The sequence below is a fragment of the Hippopotamus amphibius genome, chromosome 10 (genome assembly GCF_030028045.1).
Source record: "Hippopotamus amphibius kiboko isolate mHipAmp2 chromosome 10, mHipAmp2.hap2, whole genome shotgun sequence".
Classification (NCBI taxonomy): domain Eukaryota; kingdom Metazoa; phylum Chordata; class Mammalia; order Artiodactyla; family Hippopotamidae; genus Hippopotamus; species Hippopotamus amphibius.
This window is the reverse complement of record NC_080195.1, coordinates 48,137,586-48,159,976: the sequence shown is the minus strand read 5'-3', so window position 1 is coordinate 48,159,976 and position 22,391 is coordinate 48,137,586. Positions and strand designations below refer to the sequence as shown.

The 22,391-nt window shown below is 44.1% G+C and overlaps 1 protein-coding gene across 5 annotated transcripts in view; it reads left to right on the top strand.

The window, feature by feature from the left end:
• Positions 1-22,391, top strand: part of KALRN (kalirin RhoGEF kinase) — a 653,746-nt gene that overhangs the window by 395,908 nt on the left and 235,447 nt on the right. For all 5 annotated transcript variants that reach the window (XM_057696213.1, XM_057696214.1, XM_057696215.1 and 2 more), the window contains 8 exons: positions 406-555; positions 2,940-3,054; positions 6,465-6,580; positions 7,068-7,190; positions 14,659-14,841; positions 16,101-16,219; positions 18,470-18,536; positions 19,123-19,232. In XM_057696213.1, the coding sequence (XP_057552196.1) occupies positions 406-555; positions 2,940-3,054; positions 6,465-6,580; positions 7,068-7,190; positions 14,659-14,841; positions 16,101-16,219; positions 18,470-18,536; positions 19,123-19,232 (983 nt within the window). The remainder of the gene's footprint in view (positions 1-405; positions 556-2,939; positions 3,055-6,464; positions 6,581-7,067; positions 7,191-14,658; positions 14,842-16,100; positions 16,220-18,469; positions 18,537-19,122; positions 19,233-22,391) is intronic.

Genomic DNA, 22,391 nt, shown 5'->3' with positions numbered 1-22,391 from the left:
TCCTGTTCCACATAAGTCATAGATGTATCATAAGGTTATAGCAATATAATATACAAAAACACTTTGAAACCCACCAAATTACTAGTCTCTCTTCCTTTCTTGCTCTGCATACTATCCCTAGGTGATGTCATCAACCCCCATAGCTTCAGCCTTCAACCACCTACTGTCAGAACATAATTCCAGAATCCATATTTCATTTGTTATCTGTCTCCCGAGCTCCAGACGCTGGATTCTCACTGCCTTCTGGACTTTTCTTAGATGTCTCAGGGGCACTGCTCACCTAAGTCCACAAATTGAATTTTGAATGAAAAATGTCACTTGTATAAGGGTCTCTTGGATAAAGGTCCTCATGAAATACTTCTTAAATGGTTAATTTACTGACTCTTTCCCCCCATGATTCATTAGGTCTGTAGTGTCCTGGAGAGCTTAGAGCAAGAATACCGGAGAGATGAGGACTGGTGTGGTGGACGAGATAAATTGGGGCCAGCAGCAGAGATCGATCACGTCATTCCACTCATCAGTAAACATTTGGAACAAAAGGAGGCCTTTCTTAAGGTCAGAGCACATTGTCATCCAAGGTCTGGGACTTTAGCCTTGTTTTTCATTTGCTGTCTGCCTCTCTCCCCATCTCTTCCTCCCCCCTCCCCTTTCCTCCTCCTCCGCCTCCCTCTCCCTCTCCCTCTCCTCTTCCTCCTCCTCCGCCTTTCTGTCTCTGTCTCTGTGTCTCTCTTTCTCTCTCTCTCTCTCACTGCTTTATGTGGGCTTCCCATACCCCTGTATTTTCTAGCTTCTTATCTAAAGGGAGGCGTTTGTAGAGAGGATATTGGCTGGTTAATTTGAAAGGCTGAAAGGTTACAACTCAAATGTTCTTTATTTCTCTCAGCACTTGTCGTACGATTAGACAATTAGGATGCTCCATTTCTACTGGTGCCATGTGTAAATATCCTCATATCCCATCGATGTTAACTGAGAGAAAGGCATACTTTCACTTAATTATATTTTATCTATAAAAATATTTTAGTTTAAATATATAGATAGGAACTATTAACATACATCTTTTATAAATGGATGATGCAAAATTTAGGGTAAGAGTTAAAGAAATACATTTAGATATTTATTTATCAGTCTAACAATTACCAATAAATGTAACACTGTTTATTCTGCTGTATGAAGAGAAAAATACGTTATTTTGTTTGTTTTGCTTTTAGGAAAGCCCTAGCTTCCCAGGGAGGAGGCACAGTCCTACTCTGAACAGCTTTCCGCTGATGCGGGAAGTCCTCCCTAAGCCTCTTTCCTCCTGCCTTTGATCTTCTCGCTGACAGAGCCTTCAGTGTTAAAACTTATCTAAAGGCTCCATTTACTCTCAAACTCCTTGCTTTCATGTTCTGCTTCCTTTCAGGTTTCTGAAAACACAAAAGAGAATTTTTATACCCTGACATGTTGCCACTGAGTTTCTACAATTCTCTAATTAACTGTCTTTCTTTATTAGAGATTTTCTCTACTTGACCACCTCCTTACGTTTTATTTTTATTCTTTTTTAAAGACAACCTCCCCTTGCCCTCCTCCCATCTGTCTGGTATCTGCACCTGCATTTGATCAAAACTCTTAGTAATCAGCTCTTACTAATAGGATTAAATAGAAATTCTCCCATACAGGGCTTAAGATGATTTTAAAAGTCTTCCCTGTGATAAAGCAAAGTTTAAAACAAAACAATTTAAATAGGGCATGTCAAAGATTTCAAATAGAGGTATAAAGGTATTTCTTCATAAAATTAAATGTTTCTTTTGAAGAAGGAAAAAAGAAAATGTTCTGATGTTTTCCGTATGTGCCTGAAACCATAATTGAAAAACTCACTATTGTGCGAATTACAGCCCAGTGAACAGAAGACTGAGCTCTCCATTTGTATATGTGAGGTGATCTGTCTTGGATTCCTTAGCTCTGGACCACTGTCCAGCTGTTAAATTCATGGGCCTCCGAGTGGAAGGACCGTTCGTGAGCAGTCTTTTACCAGAGCTCCCAGAAGCCACTGCTGCAAATGCAACATTGAAAATAATTTTTTACTGTACGATTTGGAGAATCAGATGCTACCTATAAAAAGGTTTAAAAGTTTACAGTTTTGTCTAGAGATAATTTAATTCTGAAAACTGTGGATTGAAAATTAATGGACTAGTATGTATTACTTCTCCCATCAGGAAAAATACTTTTTAAAGAAATTCAGAAAATCCCTGGGCTTGAGAGAAACTAAAAGTACCCTGGCAGCAGACCTGGATTCTAGCCCTGACTTGCGTCGCGACTCCCGCCCTTGCTGGGCCTGGGTCTCCTCCCTGGGCCCAACAGCATGGGGCAGACCTGTCCTCTCTGCCACCCACTGCTCTTGTGAGTCTTAAGGGGGTGTACAATGGCTCTTACCCTTTACATGATTGCTGTTTCCCAGAAATAGGATGTTTATTACTCTCATTGAGGCGGGGTGGGTTTTATGAACAAATATGTTTCTAACATGTAGATAATTTCCATTTAGATTTGGAACATGTGGTTAATAGGTTTGGTTACTAAATTTGCTTTCTCGAGTCTAAATGAAGCTAATGTGAAAGTTGGCTTGCACCAGTGGTCATATACGAGGCGTTCTGGTGGCAGAGGGAAACCAGCCTGAGAGTGGCGGTGGTCATGCTGAATCAACACGCAGTCATCAGAGGGTGGCTGATTTCTGTTTTGTCTGTGATGGAGAGGGGAGAGGCACGGGGAGCTCTTCTTTACTTAGTAAGAGTGAGTAAGCCTCCTGCAGTGGAACTGGAGTGTCCATGGGCCGGAAGTGGCCCCAGGGCTCTGCTTACCCAGAGCCCAGAAGCCTCATCGCCGGAACCCCTTCTCAGGTGCCTTAGATCATGTGGACCTGCTGCACTGGGACTTAAGTGTGGGGCTTCACACCTTGTCTCCCTCAGGCCTGCACCCTGGCACGGCGGAACGCTGAGGTCTTTCTCAAGTACATCCACAGGAACAACGCCAGCATGCCTAGTGCCACCAGCCACACCCGGGGACCCGAGCAGCAAGTGAAAGGTCAGTGCAAGCCCTGCAGGCCTCGGGCCACTTCAGCCACACGGACCAGAGCTTGCGTACTTGGTCTTCATGTGACCTCAGATTTCCTGGTTCCCCTCTTTGGATAAGAAAAAGTGTGATGTGGGACGGTATGGGTGGTGGCAATTCATCAAGGTTTGAAATGGAAAAATGGCTATAAAATTTCCCCAAAGCTTTTGCATTTATCTTAGAGTTTAGGACAACACTAATAAAATTTTCTGAAATAACAAATGATCTATGTGTATCTACGCTGTGCAGTATCATAGCCAGTGGTCACATGTGCCCATCAAGCTTCTGAAATATGCCTGGTATGACTGAGGAACTAAATGTTTACTTCCACCAACTATTAACTCATTTAAATGTAATAGCCACACATGGCTACCACATCGAATAGCACAAGATTGAGGTATCTTACAGCCTGGAAACGAGACATGGACTGAGAATCATAAAACCGTGTTCTAATCTTGGTTTTATTACTTATCGCTTAAGCTTTAGAAACTTCAGTTTTCTTATTTAAAAATAAAGGAGGCTGTCTGAACTCTTGCTGCTCAAAATGTGGTCCCCAGACCAGCAGCCTTTTAAGAAACACAGTCTCAGGCCCAACTTAAACCTACTGAATCAGAACCTGCATTTTTGTCAAGAGCTTCCCCATCCCACCCCAAACAGGTGATTTTTGTGCACGTAACATTTAGATAAGCACTGGTCTAGATAATCTTTAATATTTCTCTGAATTCTATAAAATCTGTAATTATATGAAAAAAATTGGTAACCTTTAAAATTGTTCATTTGCTGACCACATTAAGCCTAAACTATTATTGGTGGAATTGCTCACTCTGAACCTTGTAGAAACTAGCCTTTGAGTGGGTGAGGAATTTAACCAGTGTCATCTTGACACAGCAGAGCAATACAGCCCTGGAGACCAAGGCTAGGGAGGGAAGGGACACTGACTTGGCGTGATCAGTGGGGGACAGGCTTGGCAGGCTGCTGAGTGGGCAGTGGGAAGCTCTGACCTCTGGGAAGGGCCTCTCTCCTGCTCAAGGAGCTCAGGAGGTGGGAAGATCAGAGGCCACTGGGAAGAATTAAACTTAGGAATCAAAGTTCCCTACAGAGAAGAGGGAATCGGAGTTCCTTTCCCAGATGTGGTACGCTGTTTGCAGCCAAGGGGCCTGTGGGTGGCTGGCATTATGTCACCTTCCCCTTCCTGCCTGTGTTCTGATGTCCGAATACAGGTGGCAGCTTGGTGAGGTCAGCTGCCTGCGGAGCGTGCCCACACCCTGCCTTTGCCCCTGTGTGCTGAGAGTGGCAGCCACCCAGGGAGAGCTGGGTGTGTGGCACCTTTGTGGGGGCCAGGGCAGGAAAGCTTACAAGAAGGGGCAAAAATGAAACCGGAAATGCATTAGGGTTTTTGCCTGAGCTGGGTTGGTTCTCTTAGCCATCACAGAGGGATCTCAGTGAACAAACCTCTGATGAGGAGACAAAAAGACCAAAGGAAATACAGGTTCTCACTGCCTCAGTGAAGCCCAATTGTAGCTTCCACCTGAGCAGGGACCTACAGGCTCTCCTGTATCTGTTTCCTTTCCACCTGCTGCCTGGACCCAAAGCCGGTACCACTTATTTTAAGTTTTTGTTACAGTAGCAATTATTGCTGTATAACAACCCCTGAAATTCAGTGGCCTACAAGCATAAGCATTTATTGTTCGGTGACTGCATTGCCTGGGGACCAACTGCCATGGCTGGGCTCAGCAATGCAGTTCTGCTTGAGGCTGCAGGTCTGGCTGGCTTGGCCCCTTCACTTGTAAGGTGGGGTCTCATCTGCTCTGTGTGGATTAATTCTGGGACCTTGGTTGAGGGGGCAGCAGTTACCCAGGAGGACTTCTTACAGAGGTGATGGTAGAGGTCCAAGGGGCAAGGTCAAGTGCACAAGCACACTTCAAGCCCCTACTTGTGTCCTGTCTATTAACAGCACATTTGCCAAAGCAAGTCATGTGACCGAGCACCAGGTCACGGGTGAGGAAGCACACTTTGTCTCTATGGAGAGGAACCAGAAAGCTACATAATAAGTATAATAAGGGAGAGGTCAATAAAAGGGACCCATGAGAGCTCTCAGCCTAAGGGTGGAGAGAGAGATTCTGTCCTTAGAGAGCCAAACTTCCATAGGGCATTAAAAGGAAACAAAAAGCTTCCAAGTACATGCACTGCAATTTGGGCTGTGTCCTTTTTGTCGAGCACAGTAACTTGTGCTTGACAGCCCCAGTAACCCAGGCGACCAAGATGGCTAAGAAGTTGGGCTCTGAAGTCCAACAGATCTACCCCTTTCCATCTGAATGACCTTGGGCGAATCATCTACCCCCTCTAAGCCTCAGTTTCTTCATCTGTAAAGTGGAGATAATCACCTTCCTTGCATCATGGAGTGCTATGAGAATATGTGCCTGCGTCCCAGTGAGTACTTAGTAAGCGCTAACTTTCTACAGCATCATTACTGTGTACTTTATTAGTATCTAACATAGTTAGCAGGAAGCAGGAGGCAAACAGTGCAAAATAAATTTGACTGCTTCAGGCTTAGAACATACTATTAAACGCTTCGGAAATCTGTGCACATAGCCAGCTGCTTCTGGAACAACAGGAGAAGTAGGGAGAGGGAGGGAGATGACAAGGACGAACGCGTCCTATGGCCACCACCGTGCTCTGCACCTCGTGCACGTCCTCACACTCACCTTCATCAGAGGTGACGTGAGAACAACTTTTAGCTTTTCTTATGATCAGATCCAAACCAGCATGGGTGTTTGGGCCTAGAGACGTGATTCCGTGACGACATGACTCTGATACAGCTTCCCTGTGGCCAGGATTTAGAAGTTTTAAAATTGAGGTTGTGCTGTTGAAGTGCTAACTGCACAGCCCCTTGAGTGGGGCAGAGTGTGGTATGTGACATGGTTGTCCGTGTAGTTACCCCAGTCCTTGTGCCTGCTCCCCTCTGGCCCTCTCCTAGAACCCTCAAGAGTGGCTGGGGTTCCTTTCAAGTCTGTTCACTCTCTACAGGCTCCAAGGGGCTGGTTGATTAGTTATTATTTTCAGCACCAATACATCCCCAGATCTCTTATCGTCAAGGACTAGCTTTGGTGTGAAGATAGTCAAGGTCACTTTTAAGTCAGCCTGGGGACAGCCTCTTCCCCCCTTCACTGATAGAAGCTCATCAGCAGGCCCTCCCCCAGTCCCCCAATCTTGCTCTCCTCTAGGAAAGTCTCTCTGGACCAAACTTTTGCTTCCTTGCTTCTGGTGTCTGGATTAGTTCTATGGGGAGACTTGAAGGTCACAGTTATCTGGCACCTAGGATGTGGGGCCGAAGTGGCCAGTCAGGGCCTTCCTGTGACCAGCGCCTTCTCTCTGCCCTGCAGCCATCCTGAGTGAGCTCTTACAGAGGGAGAACCGGGTCCTGCACTTCTGGACCTTGAAGAAGCGGCGGTTAGACCAGTGCCAGCAATACGTGGTGTTTGAGCGAAGTGCCAAGCAGGTATGTTCAGAGCTTTCCCTGGCGTTGCCTCAGTTCTGGGGACCATACAGAGGCCCAGATGACCAAGACTTGGGACAGTCCCAAAGAGGGTCATAGCAGCAGGCGGACTAGAGATGAAAAGAAGAAAGCATCCTTGAGCTGACCCGCTATTCAGCCTTCACCAAGCACTCTGTTTGGAGTTGGGGGCCAGGAGTTGGGAGGAGATGCTGGAGGCAGATTGCTCTAACTCATAGGTGACAGTGGACCTGGACTAGAAGAGTCCCTAGTCTAATGGACATTACACTCTTTGCAGGTGGGTTGTTCCAAGTCTAACAGGGGAGGGTGCATTCACAAAATCAACTTCTAGTCTATATACCAATCGAATCACGCCAGCATTTCCTGGGCCCACCATGCTGTCCCAAACCACAAACCTTCACATCAGAGCAGGGCAGGTCTTCCTCCCAGCAGCGGGCTTTTGGGGCACTGAACGGGTTGTTTCCTCCCACAGGCGCTAGACTGGATCCAAGAAACAGGTGAATATTACCTCTCAACACATACCTCCACCGGGGAGACCACAGAGGAGACTCAGGAACTGCTGAAAGAATATGGGGAGTTCAGGGTGCCTGCCAAGGTAGGAAACGTCCCAGAGCCCTCCCCCTCCACCCAGCACTCCCCAGTCTGGCCAATTTCACATTGCGGGAGGGAGAACAGCCTCCACACAGAAATGCTTGACTACAGAGGCAAGGGAGGACACACAGGTAGGATCGTCTCCTTTGGAACCTAGCATCCAAAAGAGATGCAGCTGTTGGTAGAGCCTCTACACAGGAACTCAGCTCCTATATGCTGTGCTTCCAAATAGCACTAGTCTTTGTGCTCCAGGTTCTGGAATCCGCTGTGTTCTTTCAGACCAAATAAGGCAAAGGAATGTATTCATGTGAAATGCACACCATGTGTGTGAATATCAGCCACATATCCTTGAATTTGAATGGCTTGGGAAGTCCACCTTTTGGGAGGGGCCAGTGGCTATGGGTGGGTTCACAAAGCAGGTTCCAGAGCTGACTACTTCCATCTGGCCTCGCCCTGCAGATGAGCCAGGCCGGGGTCTCTGGGGAGCAAAACATGCACTGGTGCACCTACTGCACACCCTCACACCCCCATTCACACTGAGGCGGCAAATGCTACAGTAGAAGGAAGTCTCCTTTTCATCTGTTTTCCCAGCCGGGATTTAATCTGAGGACCCTTAGGTTTGAATGAAATCTGATCTGTGTCAGGTCTGTCTTTGTAGCATCCTTGCCCCTCACCCTGGGCTCCCTGCGATGGAAGAACATCCTTGGCGTCACTTCCACACGTGACAGATGCCCTTCCCAGGATGAGAGGTGCTTCTGTGGGAGTCGGGGGGGGGAACATATTAATGCCTACCTTACCCAGAGATCCTTCTGACACTACAGCGAATTTCTCTCTAATTTGCTGCAACAAAACTAGGTCCTCAGCCTTGTTCCTGAGCTGGTATTTCAGAAGCGGTTATCCACTTTGTGAATCCTACACTTTGAACTCCTTGATAGTGGGGAGCCTTACCCTGCACACTTGTGAGCTTTGGGGCCTTTCCACCCAATATGAGTAACTGTCAATTCGGATGAGAGGTTCAGTTCAATACCAACTAGAGCAGGCAGCGCTAGGGACGGGGGAGATGCACAGACCCTTTCAAATCCCAATGAAAATGGTTTTGAATTACCCACTTTGCACCTGTCTGCCCCTCTCCAAACAGTGTCAACAATGAACCACTAATAGGCTGAATAGTATCAGATCCACTGGTGGTCCTACTCATGTAGGATGGATCACAGAAGATACCCAGAACTTCCTGGGATCACAGTCTGTCCATCATCAAAGTGGAAATGTGGAGAATTATTTAGTCAATTTAATTCATCCTCCCTCTACAATCTTCCTGTGTTTCTCTTTTCTATTCATATTGTTATCAGCCTAATTGGGTTCCATGCTTTTGACCTTTCCCTCCTTCCAACCCATCCTGCCCTTTATTAATGTTCGTATTTAAAACACTATTTTGGTCACATTACTACCCGGCTCAAGAGCTTTAACGGTTCTCCAGTGCCTTTGGGCAACACTCAGCAACTCTGCCACTGAGCCGCCTGACCACTTCCAGCTGTATCTTCAGTGATTTGTTTATGCAGTGCTCTAGCTGAATGGATATATTTTCTTACCCTCTGAGAGATACGTCATTTATTTTCTTGCCTCTGTATCTTTTCTATACTATTTGTCTACCTAGAATATCCTTCCCTTCCCTCTAGTTTGTACTTTTTAAAAAGACCCCACCTTTCTACTTCAGTGCCTCCTCCTCTGTGATCCTGCCTACAGGCCCGGTTACAATCTGGCCCATCCCTGCCCTGCAGACACTGTCTGTATAGCCCTTTAGGCACCTGGCCTGGACCTCCTGTTCTCCCAGTAGTGTGTGTGCAGTGTTGTCTCCTGTATGAGCCTGCAAGATCACGAAGGACCAGAAGCATGCTTTATTCACTTACCTAACTATATCTTATGCACTGAAGGGAGGCAACAAATATTTGAGAACATAAGGGAAAAACAAGTTTGGGTAGATGTCGACAAGCCCTCCTTTCCAAATCTCTGTTTAATATGATTCTTTTACTTTGGCTCTCTCTCTGTTCTCTCTTCCTCTTAACTATTTCTGTTAATGGGATTTCATCCTCCCATCTGTCATTTCCCAGTCTCTGGGCTATTTGTTATCAGAATATCTACAAGATAACAAATCCAGCTGGGGACCTTCTGATAAAATGCAGTAACCTCCTGCCCCACCCTAGTCCACTTACCAGAAGCAAACCTCTTTTAACCAGCCATCTTTGGTTTTAATCTCTGTAACCAATAAAGCAAATTTGAAATGGAAACCAAATTGACCTTAAACCACAAGACAGCAAGTACGGTGGACCTCATGACTGAACAGAGCAATAGCGTATACTGAGTATATTGAATTATTACACTCCATCCAAAGAAATAGATCAAGTAGAAGAAACACTGAGTATAAAAAGGTACTTCCTATATAGCAATACACAAATGTGAGAATAAAAATTAAAGAGAATTTTGGAGAGGATAAGAGGAAAACAAAATTTTCTTGTGGTATGTTGTAGACAATCTGATTAGAAGAATACAAATGATATTTTCCCATTGTGGGTTTCAAAATTTATAAGGGCTCAAGGTACATGATGATATGAAAGCTTAATTATCTTGCCACCCAGAAGAACTCTATTTTTTCTAATAGCAAAACTCTTTAGAGTCTTCTGTTTTCCATTTTTTACGATTCAGTGGTTTTTCATACTTTCACAGGATTGTGCAACCATTGCCCCTTCTAGTTCCAGAATATTCCATCACTCTCAAAATAAACCCCATACCCTTCAGCAGCCACTCCTCTTTTCTCCTCCCTTCAGCCCCTGGCAACCACTAATCTATTCTCTATCTCTATGAATTTGCTGCTGTGGACATTTCATACAAATGGAGTCATAGAATATGTGGTCTTTGGTGTCTCGCTTCTTATGTTTTCAAGATTCATCCGTGTTGTAGCAGTTCTTCATTGATGCTTCATTCTTTTTTTGACTGGATAATACTCCGTTGTATGGATGGACCACATTTTGTTTACCCATTCATCGGTTGGCAGACATTTGGATTGTGTCCAGTTTTTGGCCACTGTGAATAACGTTGCTATGAATATTTGTGTACAGGTGCTGGTGTGAACACATGTTTTCAATTCTCTTAGGAATATACCTGAGAGTGGAGTGGCTGGGTCCTGTGGTGACTCTGTATGTAACTTTTTGAGGAAATGCCAAGGTTCCTCAAGAAGTGTGAACACCATTTTCCATTCCCACCAACAGTGGATATGAGCTCTGACTTCTCCACGTCCTCTCTAAATTGGTTATCATCTGTCTTTTTTACATAGCCATGCTAGAGGGCGTGAAGTGGTACCTCACTGTGGTTTTTATTTACATTTCTCAATGAGTAATGATGTTGAGAAAACACTTTTTTAAACTGATAATTTTATCTCTGAAAGTGAAAGAAGCTATGAGATAAACTGGACTAAATTCTTCTTAACAAAAGAGAATTGTGATAATGAAAGTGACTGGAGCTTTAGCTGAACTAAATTATGTCTTTGAATTCAGATAGCCAGGAAAGGGAATGCTGAACTTGTCAGAGAGGCACTTTCTATGAGAAAAGTTCAATCTAAGCAATTCAGATAGAAGATAGGCATGTTTCTGAAACTCTTAAGAGGAATGAATAGAGCTCACATGTGATAGACATTTTTGAAAGGTTTAGTTTTTCATGTTTAATAACAATTTCTCTCTCCTGTGGAATGAATATGAAGATATATCTCAAGAAACTGTTTTTCCACACAGGGAGCTCAGTAATTCCATACTTGCAAAGAATGTATCAATAAGTACAAGGCAGATCAGCAATGAAAGGCCAGTTGGAAGCTTATAATGAGATGACACGAATATATCAAGAAGGCTAAATTTTAAAGAATTGTCAGATGTGCTAAACACACCGAAAGGGCTTTTTACAAACTATGTTCAGAGTAAGGCACTCTCATTAGGGGAAGATGGTATAATGTTAACTGATCAAAACAAAGAAGGAAGAGAAAAAGAAAAATAGAACCACTGAACCCTTATTTTTTTACCTCTGTCTTTTCCAGCAGATAACATAGAATTGAAAATGAAAGGGCAAAATGTGCACTAGGGGATACAAGAAGCCCAAGATAAGTGAGATGTCAGTTCTAAATTTTCAGGCCCACGTGAATTACATTCCCCAAAGGCTCCCTTTGTCTGTTAAGATCATGTCCATACTTCTGAACCTAACATGCAAGCACCTCTACAATCTGACCCCCACTTTATCAGTCTATATAAGTTACTCTCCTTGGTGGCAAGATTTGAGTTTCAAAGTGGCTTAAGTTACATAGGGGAAAAGATATTATATGGCCAGATGTGGAAATAAAGAAGACTGAAGCTCTGCAGCTGGACCTCCCAGGAGCCCAGGAAAAGCTGAATGTCTCAGCCCAAAGGGAAGAACAAGACACGCAGCATAGTCTCACCTCTGGAGGTGAACACTGAGATGTCACCCGAGACCAGGGACATTTCCAGCAGCCACATTACGTGGGCAGCTCATCACAGGACCAGGTGTACATGACCACCCCCATGTGATTCAGCTTCCCTTCTGTCCTCCTCTCTGCTGTCTGCTTTCACTTGTGCTCTGCAACCAGCTACCCAGTTCCCTGTCTGTGCAGTTCACATTCCCAGAAAATCCACCTTAATCTAGCCAGCGTGTTGCCCCTGTCCCTATTTAGTCAAAGCTTCTAGGCCAGGACACCTTGGAAGTCACTGGCTGCATATTGATGGGCTGCCTTCATGAGACAAGTTTTACCTCTATCTCATATGCCAGGCATGTGGCAGGCCACACAGTGCCACCACAGTCACCCATGTGTAAGAAGAAATCACTTCAGACTGCCCTTAGCAGGGGCTGTGGGCATGGCTGGGCTCAGATCTTTTTGTCTAATTCTTCCTGTGTAAACCTTCCACTCTCGCTGGTCTAGCTTTACTCACCTCCAAGCACAATATTTACTCACTCATCCATTCACTCAACATTTACAGTATACCTCCTAGATGTTGGAGATACAAATCAATAAGATAATCACACTTATCTTGTAGAAGTGCGTGGTCTAATGAAGGAGATGTGAAAACAGCGTGATACGTGCTGAAGTAGCAGCATGTGCGCGGTACTGTGGGAACACCGGGAAGGGCACCCCCCACTCAGCTTGCGGGGAGAAGAAGAGGCGAGGCAGGGCCATTGGGTTGAAAGCAGGGGTGAGGAGGAGCCACTCATCACAGCAGGGGGTTGGGGGCAGGCAAGGTTCAACACCGTTGCAGTTTAGGGCCACGGAAAGCAGTGGAGACAGTCACATGGGCAGGCGAGGCCCTGTGGGGAAGGGCTTGTCTGTGCTGCTCCTCTAGTGTCTGTCTTCTCCCCCGGGTTCCACGCGCACCTGGAATGCTCTCGCTCACAAGCCACTATCCCCGTTGACTCTGAATCAGTTTTGATGTTTTCGGATATAATTTCCTCTGACAAGGCTGCTCTGATAGGACTGCTGCTACCAATTGCCTACAAACCCCCATCTCATGCTCAAGTCTCCTTACCAAGAGCAGAGAATAAATGTGTATTTTCAAGACTATTATATGAAGATGGATTTCTCGATTATAGCCTCAGAAATTAATCTGTTTTAAGTAAATAACAAACCGAAGAAAATTTGTTTTCAGGAGGGAAAATAGCCCTAAGTGCAATAAATAGAAGTCCTTGGAGTAACAGGTATCTTTTATTAACTGAGTCCCAGTCTGTTATTCTTTGCCTTTTCTTGGTTAAGGAGGTGTTTCTCCTGTCCTCACACCAAAGCTCTTCTGGCCTCTTGTCTCCCCGCCCTGGAGACCAGCTCACTGTCCTGAGGTAGGAGAGGCTCAGACGTGTTGAGAGAATTGCCAGAGAGCGGGAGCCCTGGCCGTGTGGTGGCCAAGTCCTCTCCACCTGCCTCTCCAGCCAGAAGCCCGTCTTCTTTGGCATTTCTGGAGGGTCAGTCTCTCGTGGGAGGGTCTGTGGATGTGCCTGGAGAGGCAAAGGTGAGGGTGATGGTATAAAGAGAGAAAGGCTCTTCTCTCTGTTCCATGGTTGCTCCGGTGATTTTCTGTCTCAGTTTCCCTCAGTTAGCCAGATCGTAGCATGATCCAAACCTTGGAGACCTACTTTCCCCTAGTCCAAAGGATAAAGATGACTTCTCAGAATATTATTTAAACATTCTTCCCTTTCTCTTAAAATCTGTCAGGCTTTCCTGAAGATTTTAGAGTTTCAAAACCCAAATTTAGGGTAAAAGATGAGCAAGGGTTTGCTTGTTTGAACGGCCCTTCCGGTTCCATGTCTTACCCAGCGTAGGTCCCACCTCTCCCATGAGAGCCTTCCTGCCCCTGTCAGCCCACCTTCATTGTTTTCCTGTTTTAAAGTTCCTGCAGTGTTAACTGTACATACTTCTCTGTTTGACATTTAATTACATAACGCCCTGAGTTATTTGACTACTCTGTGTGAAAATATTGTCTCTCTAGGAATATAGACAGTCTGGGGGAAATGAGTATCTCTTTTTCTTCTTTTGTTTACCCTCCAAGTCTGCCCCACAGTCCTCTGCACAGTGGCGTGGTCAGAGTAGGTGCTGAACACACTCTTGTTAGAAGTGAAATTGACCCAAGTCAGGACTCCACCTGGCTTGGCCCTGTGATGGAGACCAGCTTCGTTCACTCCCCTCCCAGCCCCACCCCACCCCTCTCTCTCTCTCTCTCTCTCATGGAAACTAAAAATAAGATCCTGGTGGTGAAAGCAGAGTTTACTCTTAAATCTGCTACTTAGATTTCTTTAGATCCTGGCTGTGCCAACTCATCCAATGTTTAGAAAGCCTTCTTCAGGCTAGTATAGTAAAGGGAGAGAACCAGAAACTATGGACCAGAGGCCGACAGCTCTGTCACTTACAGGGTGTATGAACTTGGACAAGCCCTAAGCCTCTCTAAGCCTCAGCTTTTTTCATCTGTGGTTCAAAGAGACCCACACCACCTCCCTCCATTTGCCTCCTAGGGATGCTTCAAGACTCAAACGAGTCTCAGATGTGACATTAACATACTCTGTAAACCAATAAAGAACTGTATTAACATAAGAGATTCTTACATCAATAAGCATACCGGCTGGCATTTATTGCTTACTGAGTTCTTGCTGTGAGCACTGTGTTCCAGACACATCCTACATTGTCAGCTCAGCAATGCTCACAACAGCCCTGCGATGTAGATACTATTATGATCCCTATTTTGCAGATGAAGGAACTGAGGTACAGAGGATTTCAGTAGTTTGCCCAAGACCTCCCAGCTAGTAAGTGACAGCAGTGGGATATAAAGCCAGGCAGTCTGGCTCTGGGGTATCTATGGCTGCTGTAAAGAAGGAAAGAGGGATGGGGTGAAGAGTGTGAAAGTAAATGTAAGCTAGTAACTTACGACCATCTTTTGGGGCAGCAAACAAAGGAGAAGGTGAAGCTTCTGATTCAGCTGGCCGACAGCTTTGTGGAAAAAGGCCACATTCATGCCACAGAGATCAGGAAATGGGTGACCACGGTGGACAAACATTACAGAGACTTCTCCTTGAGGATGGGAAAGTACCGGTACTCTCTGGAGAAAGCCCTAGGAGTCAACACAGAGGTAGGTGTGGGGGTTGCCCAGCTGGGACATCCTCCGTCCTCACCTCTCTCAGCTTATTGCCATGGAAGGAAGCTGGATTTGCAGAGGAATGTTCTTGAGCTGTTGACACCTAGAGCACTTGCCTTGTGTGGTTTTTGTCCTGAAGCGGCTGGATCTTGCTGAGCCATTGGCTTCTAGCTCTCCAACACTGGTGCTATATATAGTGCAAACTTGGCTGGCCAGGGGTAGGGCCTATGGCTACAGAACAGAGTTTTCTCTGGTAGAGTTAACCGTTGACTTTGAGGATTACACCCTTTATCTTGACTTCATCAGTACCGTCTTCTACCCAATTATGTTAATCAGCAAATGACTAGAGTCCTCCGAATGTATAATAGTGCTCTTTCAAGAATAAGGAAGGCAATTCGTATAAAGTCCATTTGACATTTCAACTGAAAAGAGGTACTATTTGCCAGGAAGCAAAGGAAGACTGACTTTTAATCTCTTCTTCATTATAGGGGTCAGTAACCTATGAATTAAGAGCTAAATACAGGCTGGCAATTTAATTTTAGAATTTCTCATTCTTAAATCTTTAAATAGGTTCATACTCTGAAGCAGAGCAGACTAGAGAATAAAGTGGTCAGACCACAAAGATGGGGGAATTAACGTCTCCCCCAGGCTTTAAGCTGTGAGATTTTTTTTCCTGGAGGTTTTCATTCTATATAAATATCAAACAGTGGTTGAAGTAAGCATGGATGGGCAATTAGAAAATTCAGTAATTGTTCTATCATTAAGCTTTCTATTTCCAAGGGAAGTTGCTTGTGTAAATAAAAATATTTACTTTTATTATTTTCCCTTGACAAATGAAAGTTTTCTTATATCATTTTACATTTCTGTTTCACATCTGTTTTAATGGTTAATAATCAATATTGGACCAGTTTCTGTGTGTGTGTGTGTGTGTGTGTGTGTGTGTGTGTGTGTAGATCTAATCAGGGCCAAAGTCCTTAGGGAAATATGACACTAATTATCAAATGTGTTCATTCTTTTTCTTTGTCGTGGATATTATCCCTGAGCATTTGACCTGAACATTTTATACTTTTATTTGAAAAAAAATTATCCCATGAAGAAGAGTGCTTGTGGGTGATGGTTGGTGGGATTCCCCATCTTCTCATCCTTCCCATTATATCTTTCTCTGTTCTTCCCTTCCCCAACCTCCACCAACTCAGGTGAGTTGCTTTCCCAAAGCATCTCCAATGTGACCTCTGCGATCTCTCTGTGTGTAGGATAACAAGGACCTGGAGCTGGACATCATCCCAGCAAGCCTTTCAGATCGTGAGGTCAAGCTCCGGGACGCCAACCATGAGGTCAATGAAGAGAAGCGGAAATCAGCCCGGAAGAAAGAGTATGTGGCGGAGGAGGGGTGTGAGACGGTTCTACCCAACTGACAGGCTCCTCATGGCCGTGCTTGGTTTTCACTGCCACTGTCCCTTTGGACAGCTTGACCACCTGCAGAGGCTGGAATGGACAGACGTGATGTATCCACCCACATTTCCCATTAACCAAGAACTGTAGGGCATTGGACAGAAAAAACAATGAACCATGTCGACCTTGCAAACCATGTCTTGATCACTCTGATTTCTTTATATCAGTGCTACAAAGTTACACATAGCCAGAGATATGCAAGGGCTTTATGAAGAGTATTTTGACAGATTCCTTTTGGGTAGTGCAGGAAAAAAATAGTGTGTTCTAAGATTAAGAAGATCTTCCAGCTGGGCTTTCTCTGGGACACCAAATAGCCAGAGGATGGTAAAGGGTGTGTGGAAAGTAAAACAAAATGGGGTAGAGGGTAGTGAGTCTAAATTATGAAGAAAAACAGAAAAAAACTGCAGGAAGCAGATGGAGAAAACGGAGAAGGTAGAAGCATGCCAGAACCCAAGGCAGTAAAATCAAAGACAACTTCTCAAAGCACGTGGGATGATGTTCCTTCTGATCTTCCTTCTTTCCTTGTTTACCAGGCACTTGCAGTGTGCTAGGAACTTTCCTTACAGGGTCTTGTTTAATCCTTGCAGCAGCCCTGTGTGACCAGCTGGTTTATAAGTACAGAGTCTGGGGCTTGGAGAAGCAAGGCCTGCCTCTAGGAAGCGACAGTCATAATTCAGTTCCTCTTTGACTTCAAAGCTCATGGACTTTGCACTCTGCCAATAGAGCAAGACTCGTAAGAGAGTGGCTCATCATCTCCTGCAAAAGGGAGTTTTTTGAATCAGTACTTGAATAGAAAGGCCACTGCTAGAACAATGTTTTGCTGTAAGGAAAATCCCACCAAGATGAAGGTTCGGGGAAAGATGCTGCTCGTTTCGATATCTCTTGTGAAGTTTCCAACCAGGGAGCCTCTGGGGATAATCTTTCTCAAAATTTTTATGTGATAGAACGCCTTGTAAATAGGGATTCTCATTATGAAGTGCCGTGAAAGAATGACATAGAGAATCTAAGAAAAACATATAAAGATATACTTTGTGCTAAATTAGGTATTATTGCCTATCACATGCCAGCTAGGAAGCACCATTCCTAAAACAAATGTGTGAAAGAAAGAAAATGATGTAGGTGCACAACAGTGACGCCACACATCATGAGTTGAACCCCCCCGGGGACATTGTGTTGCTTAGGGGTCCGAGGAGGAAGGGCTCCCCTTGCACATGTGCAGCACAGCTTCTCTTCTGGGGAGACTGAAGAGCAGTCCCTCACATCTTTAGCTTGTGCTGCGCTTGGATCCCCGCTCAGCCCCCGGCACAGCAGTGTGTGATGTAACATAGTCCCGTTAGAAGCCAGAGGTCAGCACCTATGGCCTACAGGCCACGTTTGGCCCACCACCTGCTTTATATCATCTGTAAGCTAAAAAATATTTTTTATATCTTTAAATGGTTAAAAACTATCAAAACAAGAAGAATAGTTTATGATGTGAAAATTAGATGAAATTTTCTGCTCATAAGTAGTTTTATTGGAGCGCATCCAGACTTACCTTTTTTAGCATATTGTCTGTGGCTCCTTTCGCACACAGCAGCAAAGCTGAGTGGTTGTGACAGAGACTGAATGGTCCACAAGTAGTTACTCTCTGGCTCTTTACAGAAAAAAAGTTTGCTAACCCCTAGTCTCGGAGGTGGTGTCTTGGGCATCTGTTTCTGGCTTTTAAACCTTGTTTAACCTGTAGGACTGTGAACTGTTTTGGTGTGAGTCAGCTATTCTACTCAGCTGGAATCATCATTCTAGGAGCTACGGTAAAAGAAATGTAGGAAGCTGAGTCGGTGTCTGGTTGGTGGGAATGAATGTGAGTGGCGCTGCAAGCTCGTGCACACACACGCACACACACATGTGCAACTGAGAGCACACGTATCAGCACAGAATCACAACGTGGTAGAAGTGGGGTGGGGGGGAGGGGGGAGAGTGTGGAACTAGCAGAGCACAAACATGCTGAAGGGACATAGAGCGAATGGTCAGAGTAAGAGGGACTCAGAGGAAGAGATGCACAGTATATTGGTAAAGTCGGAAGATGGGACATCCAAGAATATCATAAATGCTAGGGATGGGAGCGGTGCCGTTTGAAGGAACGGAGGTATTACATCTCTAACCAACTAAAAGCCGGTTTGTTTCCTTCTAGATTCATTATGGCGGAGTTGCTCCAGACAGAGAAGGCGTATGTGAGGGACTTACACGAGTGCTTAGAGGTAAGTCTTGTGGTCATCATTTCTCAGCTATATTAGAAAACGACATCCTTGCCACGTCAGGTCCTGGAGAGGAGCTCCGTACTCTGTCTTCTCCTGGAGCTTGAAGAATAAAAAACCAACCAGAGGACAGCTTTCTTCCAGAGTCAATAATAATTGCATGGGAGTTTAAAGTACTTTAGAAAAGAAACTTTTCTAAGACTAGAACTAGACCCGGGGAAAAAAACAAAGCATATAACACACTTGAATTCAAAATAAAATCCATGACACAGTCAGTGAAGGTAAGTTGAGTCTGAAAATCTGCATCCTCCCCCGACACACAGTCAAACTCAAACACATTTAATAAATAAGAAGACTGTGGAGTTTGTGTTCTTGCTAAAGTCTGGTATGTGACTTTCCCTAGCAACTGTTCAAGATAATAGAAGGTTCAGATTTTCTTTCTTTCTGCTCTGCTTATTTACCATCTCACTGTTAGGCTCTACATGCGTTCCCGGGCTGAGCCTTACCCCGCAAATTCAAAGCCCTGTTTGTTTTGTGTGTGTTTCACGTGGCAGTGCTTGCCAGTGATGGAACCGTTGCTGTCTTCCAGACCTACCTGTGGGAAATGACCAGTGGTGTGGAGGAGATCCCCCCTGGGATCCTTAATAAGGAGCACATCATCTTTGGCAACATCCAGGAGATCTACGATTTTCATAACAAGTAGGTTGGTGGAGGGTTTCAGGAGAGCACACTCAGGGCCACAGATACCCAACAGCAGGGCTTTCCCAACAAGCGGACCAAAGCTGAGTGGGAAATCTTGCTGGGTAAAGTATTGCCTGTCAAATTTTCTAAGTCAGTGGCTATCAGACTTCTTTCTCACTCACCCCTCTTTCTCTGCAGTGGTCCAGAATTCCTAGTGAAAGGTGAAGTTAAGTATTCAGCCTTGTCCCTCCCCAGTGTCCTGAGGGATCTAACTGCCAGCATCTTCAGACCCAATCAGAATGATAGCCAGGCTTTGAGGAAGTAAAAGTAGCTTCTGCTCATTAAAACTGTGAGGAATCCTGACATTAGAATCCATCTGAGGCTAACTGCACTACTTTGTGGGCCTTAGGTTTCAGATTCCACTGACGTTTTCTTCCAACCTAAATATTTCCTCCATTTCCTCCCCAACTACCTCATCATCCCCACCCTCAACCAAAAGAACAACAGATAGATAGACAGACAGATAGATAGATAGATAGACAGATAGATAGACAGACAGATAGACAGACAGATAGATAGACAGATAGACAGACAGATAATCAAACTATCTAATAGAATATATTTCTTGACAGCATATAGGGAGAAAATCAATCAGCCCTCTATGTTTTGTTGAAATAAGGAGAATCATAGAGCCCTAAAACCTCACAACTCATTTTTCCCTGCTCCCAACTTGATTTAAATATCTTTTCCACAGCATACTAAACATGTTCCATCCTTTACAGAGGGTCAGCAAGAACATTGGTTGATTAGTTACATAACCAGCTTATGGAAATAACTCGGTTTCCAAAGCACAAATAGAAGGAAGCTCAAGACACAAGAAATAATGTTGACATAAAGTCCTAGAGCTCTCTCAGGACCCATTTGCAGATAAGGGCTGAGATAGAGGTTCAGTGTTGTAGGCAACAGTCCAGAGGAAGTCCTAGGGTCAGGCTAGTCAAGGCTTTGACTGAGTTAGGTAGTCATGCTGGAGATGAAACTGCCAGCTCGGAGAGTTCCTGAGGAGGCCGTGGACACCAGTGTAGCAGCCCCCCTGAGGCAAGACTCTAGGACAGCACCATGCCATTGAGCTCTCTGAAGTGATGGCAGTGTTTGTTCCATGTCTGTGCTGTCCAGTACAGTGGCTGCTGGTCCCTTGTGCCTAGTGAACACTTGACATATGACTAGTGCTTCTGAGAACTGCATCTTCAACTTTGTTTAATAAACATAGGTGGCAAGTGGCTACCATATTGCACAGCCCAGCTCTAGAAAATGAGACCTCAGTGTGGCCCTTTGCCAGGAATGACTAAGAGGCAAGTAAGAGTTGGGTATTAAAGGATCACGAGTTCTAAAAGGTCTAAAGAAGGGGTGGAGAGTCACTCTTCTCTTGTCAGCTCCTGCTGATTAAGCCCCTGTAATGTCATCAAATGGCATTAGTTTAAAGAGAATATAAAATATATAGCTCTCCTGTCAGATTATGAAAGCAGTAATGTCTAGGGTGAAAATACCTTCTGACTTTCTGGAGTACTCAATAAAAGTTCTGAGTCTTTTTTTTTTTTTTAATCCAAATTTTAACACTCTTTATGTGGTATGTGTGGAAATCTCCAGACATAGAATATTCTCTCTTCAAGTCTATTTAGCAAGATCCCAATAAAACCATCTTGACCATTGACCCCCAAATTCCATCATCTGAGCTCAACTGAGTATTGTCCCATCTCCCCAGGATATCTGGGAAGACATGGTCTTGGAAAGCAGTAAGTTATGTTACTTTTCTTTTCTGATTTATGATCTCTGGGATTTAGTCAAAAGTCTCACTTTCTTCGTATTCCTGCCAAATTAACAAGGTATAGCTATCTAGAGATCAATACATGTACTTCCTGTGTGCCTTGTTTTTGCAAAATCAGTGTATAAGGGGAAAGACTCTTCATTTCAAAATTGACCAATTCTAACAAAATATCTAGCATAACCATGCCTTTTTCTAGTTTAATGGTATCATTCCAATAAATCGCGGCAAGCAGTTTGGTAGTGTTTTAAATAGCTGAAAATCTACCTACCAGTTACAAAATATAGTTCCAAGAAACCCATAAACTAAAAAAACCAAGTTAAACCATATGGAATGTTGCATTCTATAGAGGAGTAAATTCAGTGATCAAGAACACGTTACCTGTGTATAACATAAAGAAACAAGAAGAAAGTGAAAACCAGCCTCTGAGCAACCAGAAGAGACATCATCAGGATAAAGTTCTTATCTTTCCATAGGCGCTCCTTTCTGTCCTCCCTAAAAGCCTCTTTACTTCTTGGTTAGATTGTTTCCAAGCCCATAGCAATTTAGAAGCAGCAAATAAGAATCAAGAACTTCAGCAAGTAGCTTGATACCAGTACCTGACAGGAAAGAAAGATAAACTGCCAAAAAGAAAAAAAATAAAAAGGCAAAAGAACCCAAAAAATCATAGTAGTCAAGGGCTATTCTGTATTGGTGCAAAGGATCCTATGTCCCAGTGTAGAGCCCAACACAGCCACAGTATTACAATATAGTGTAATAATATATTAGTAATAACCCTGAATCATTGGTATATTCCGCATGAGAAAGCAAGGAACTTATAATGCATTTAGAAAGCTATCCACCAAAAATATGTTTTAAATAATTCACAGTTTAAGGGAAGATGCAGGAAAATCAAGGTGTACATTAATTCCCTACAGGATCTAGAAGACTAAAGCTTTACACATAATATGTGCTTTCTACTTACGCCACACAAAGTTTGATTAATGCAGAAAGCATAACACCTCTAAAATCTCTAATAAGTAAGAGATGAAATGGCCATTAAGCCAGCTTTGAAAATACAGAAACTGTGAACTCCCTGAGAGACCATGTCTTTCACCACATAACCCCAGTGCCTGGCACACAGTAAACTTTAAGTCAGTGTTTGTTGGCTGGGTGGATGAATGGATGGATGGACTGAAAATAGAATTGCAATTTCCAGGCTTATGGCTAATGCCATTCAAGTCATACTTCAGTATTTTGTGTATGAAAATCTCAAGACATGGAAAACCATTATTTTTCCCCATCACTAGCAGCACCTCCTAGAAAAGAAAACATTTGCATGTCTAAATGAAGGAGTTTCCTGGGTACTTTTTTTTTTT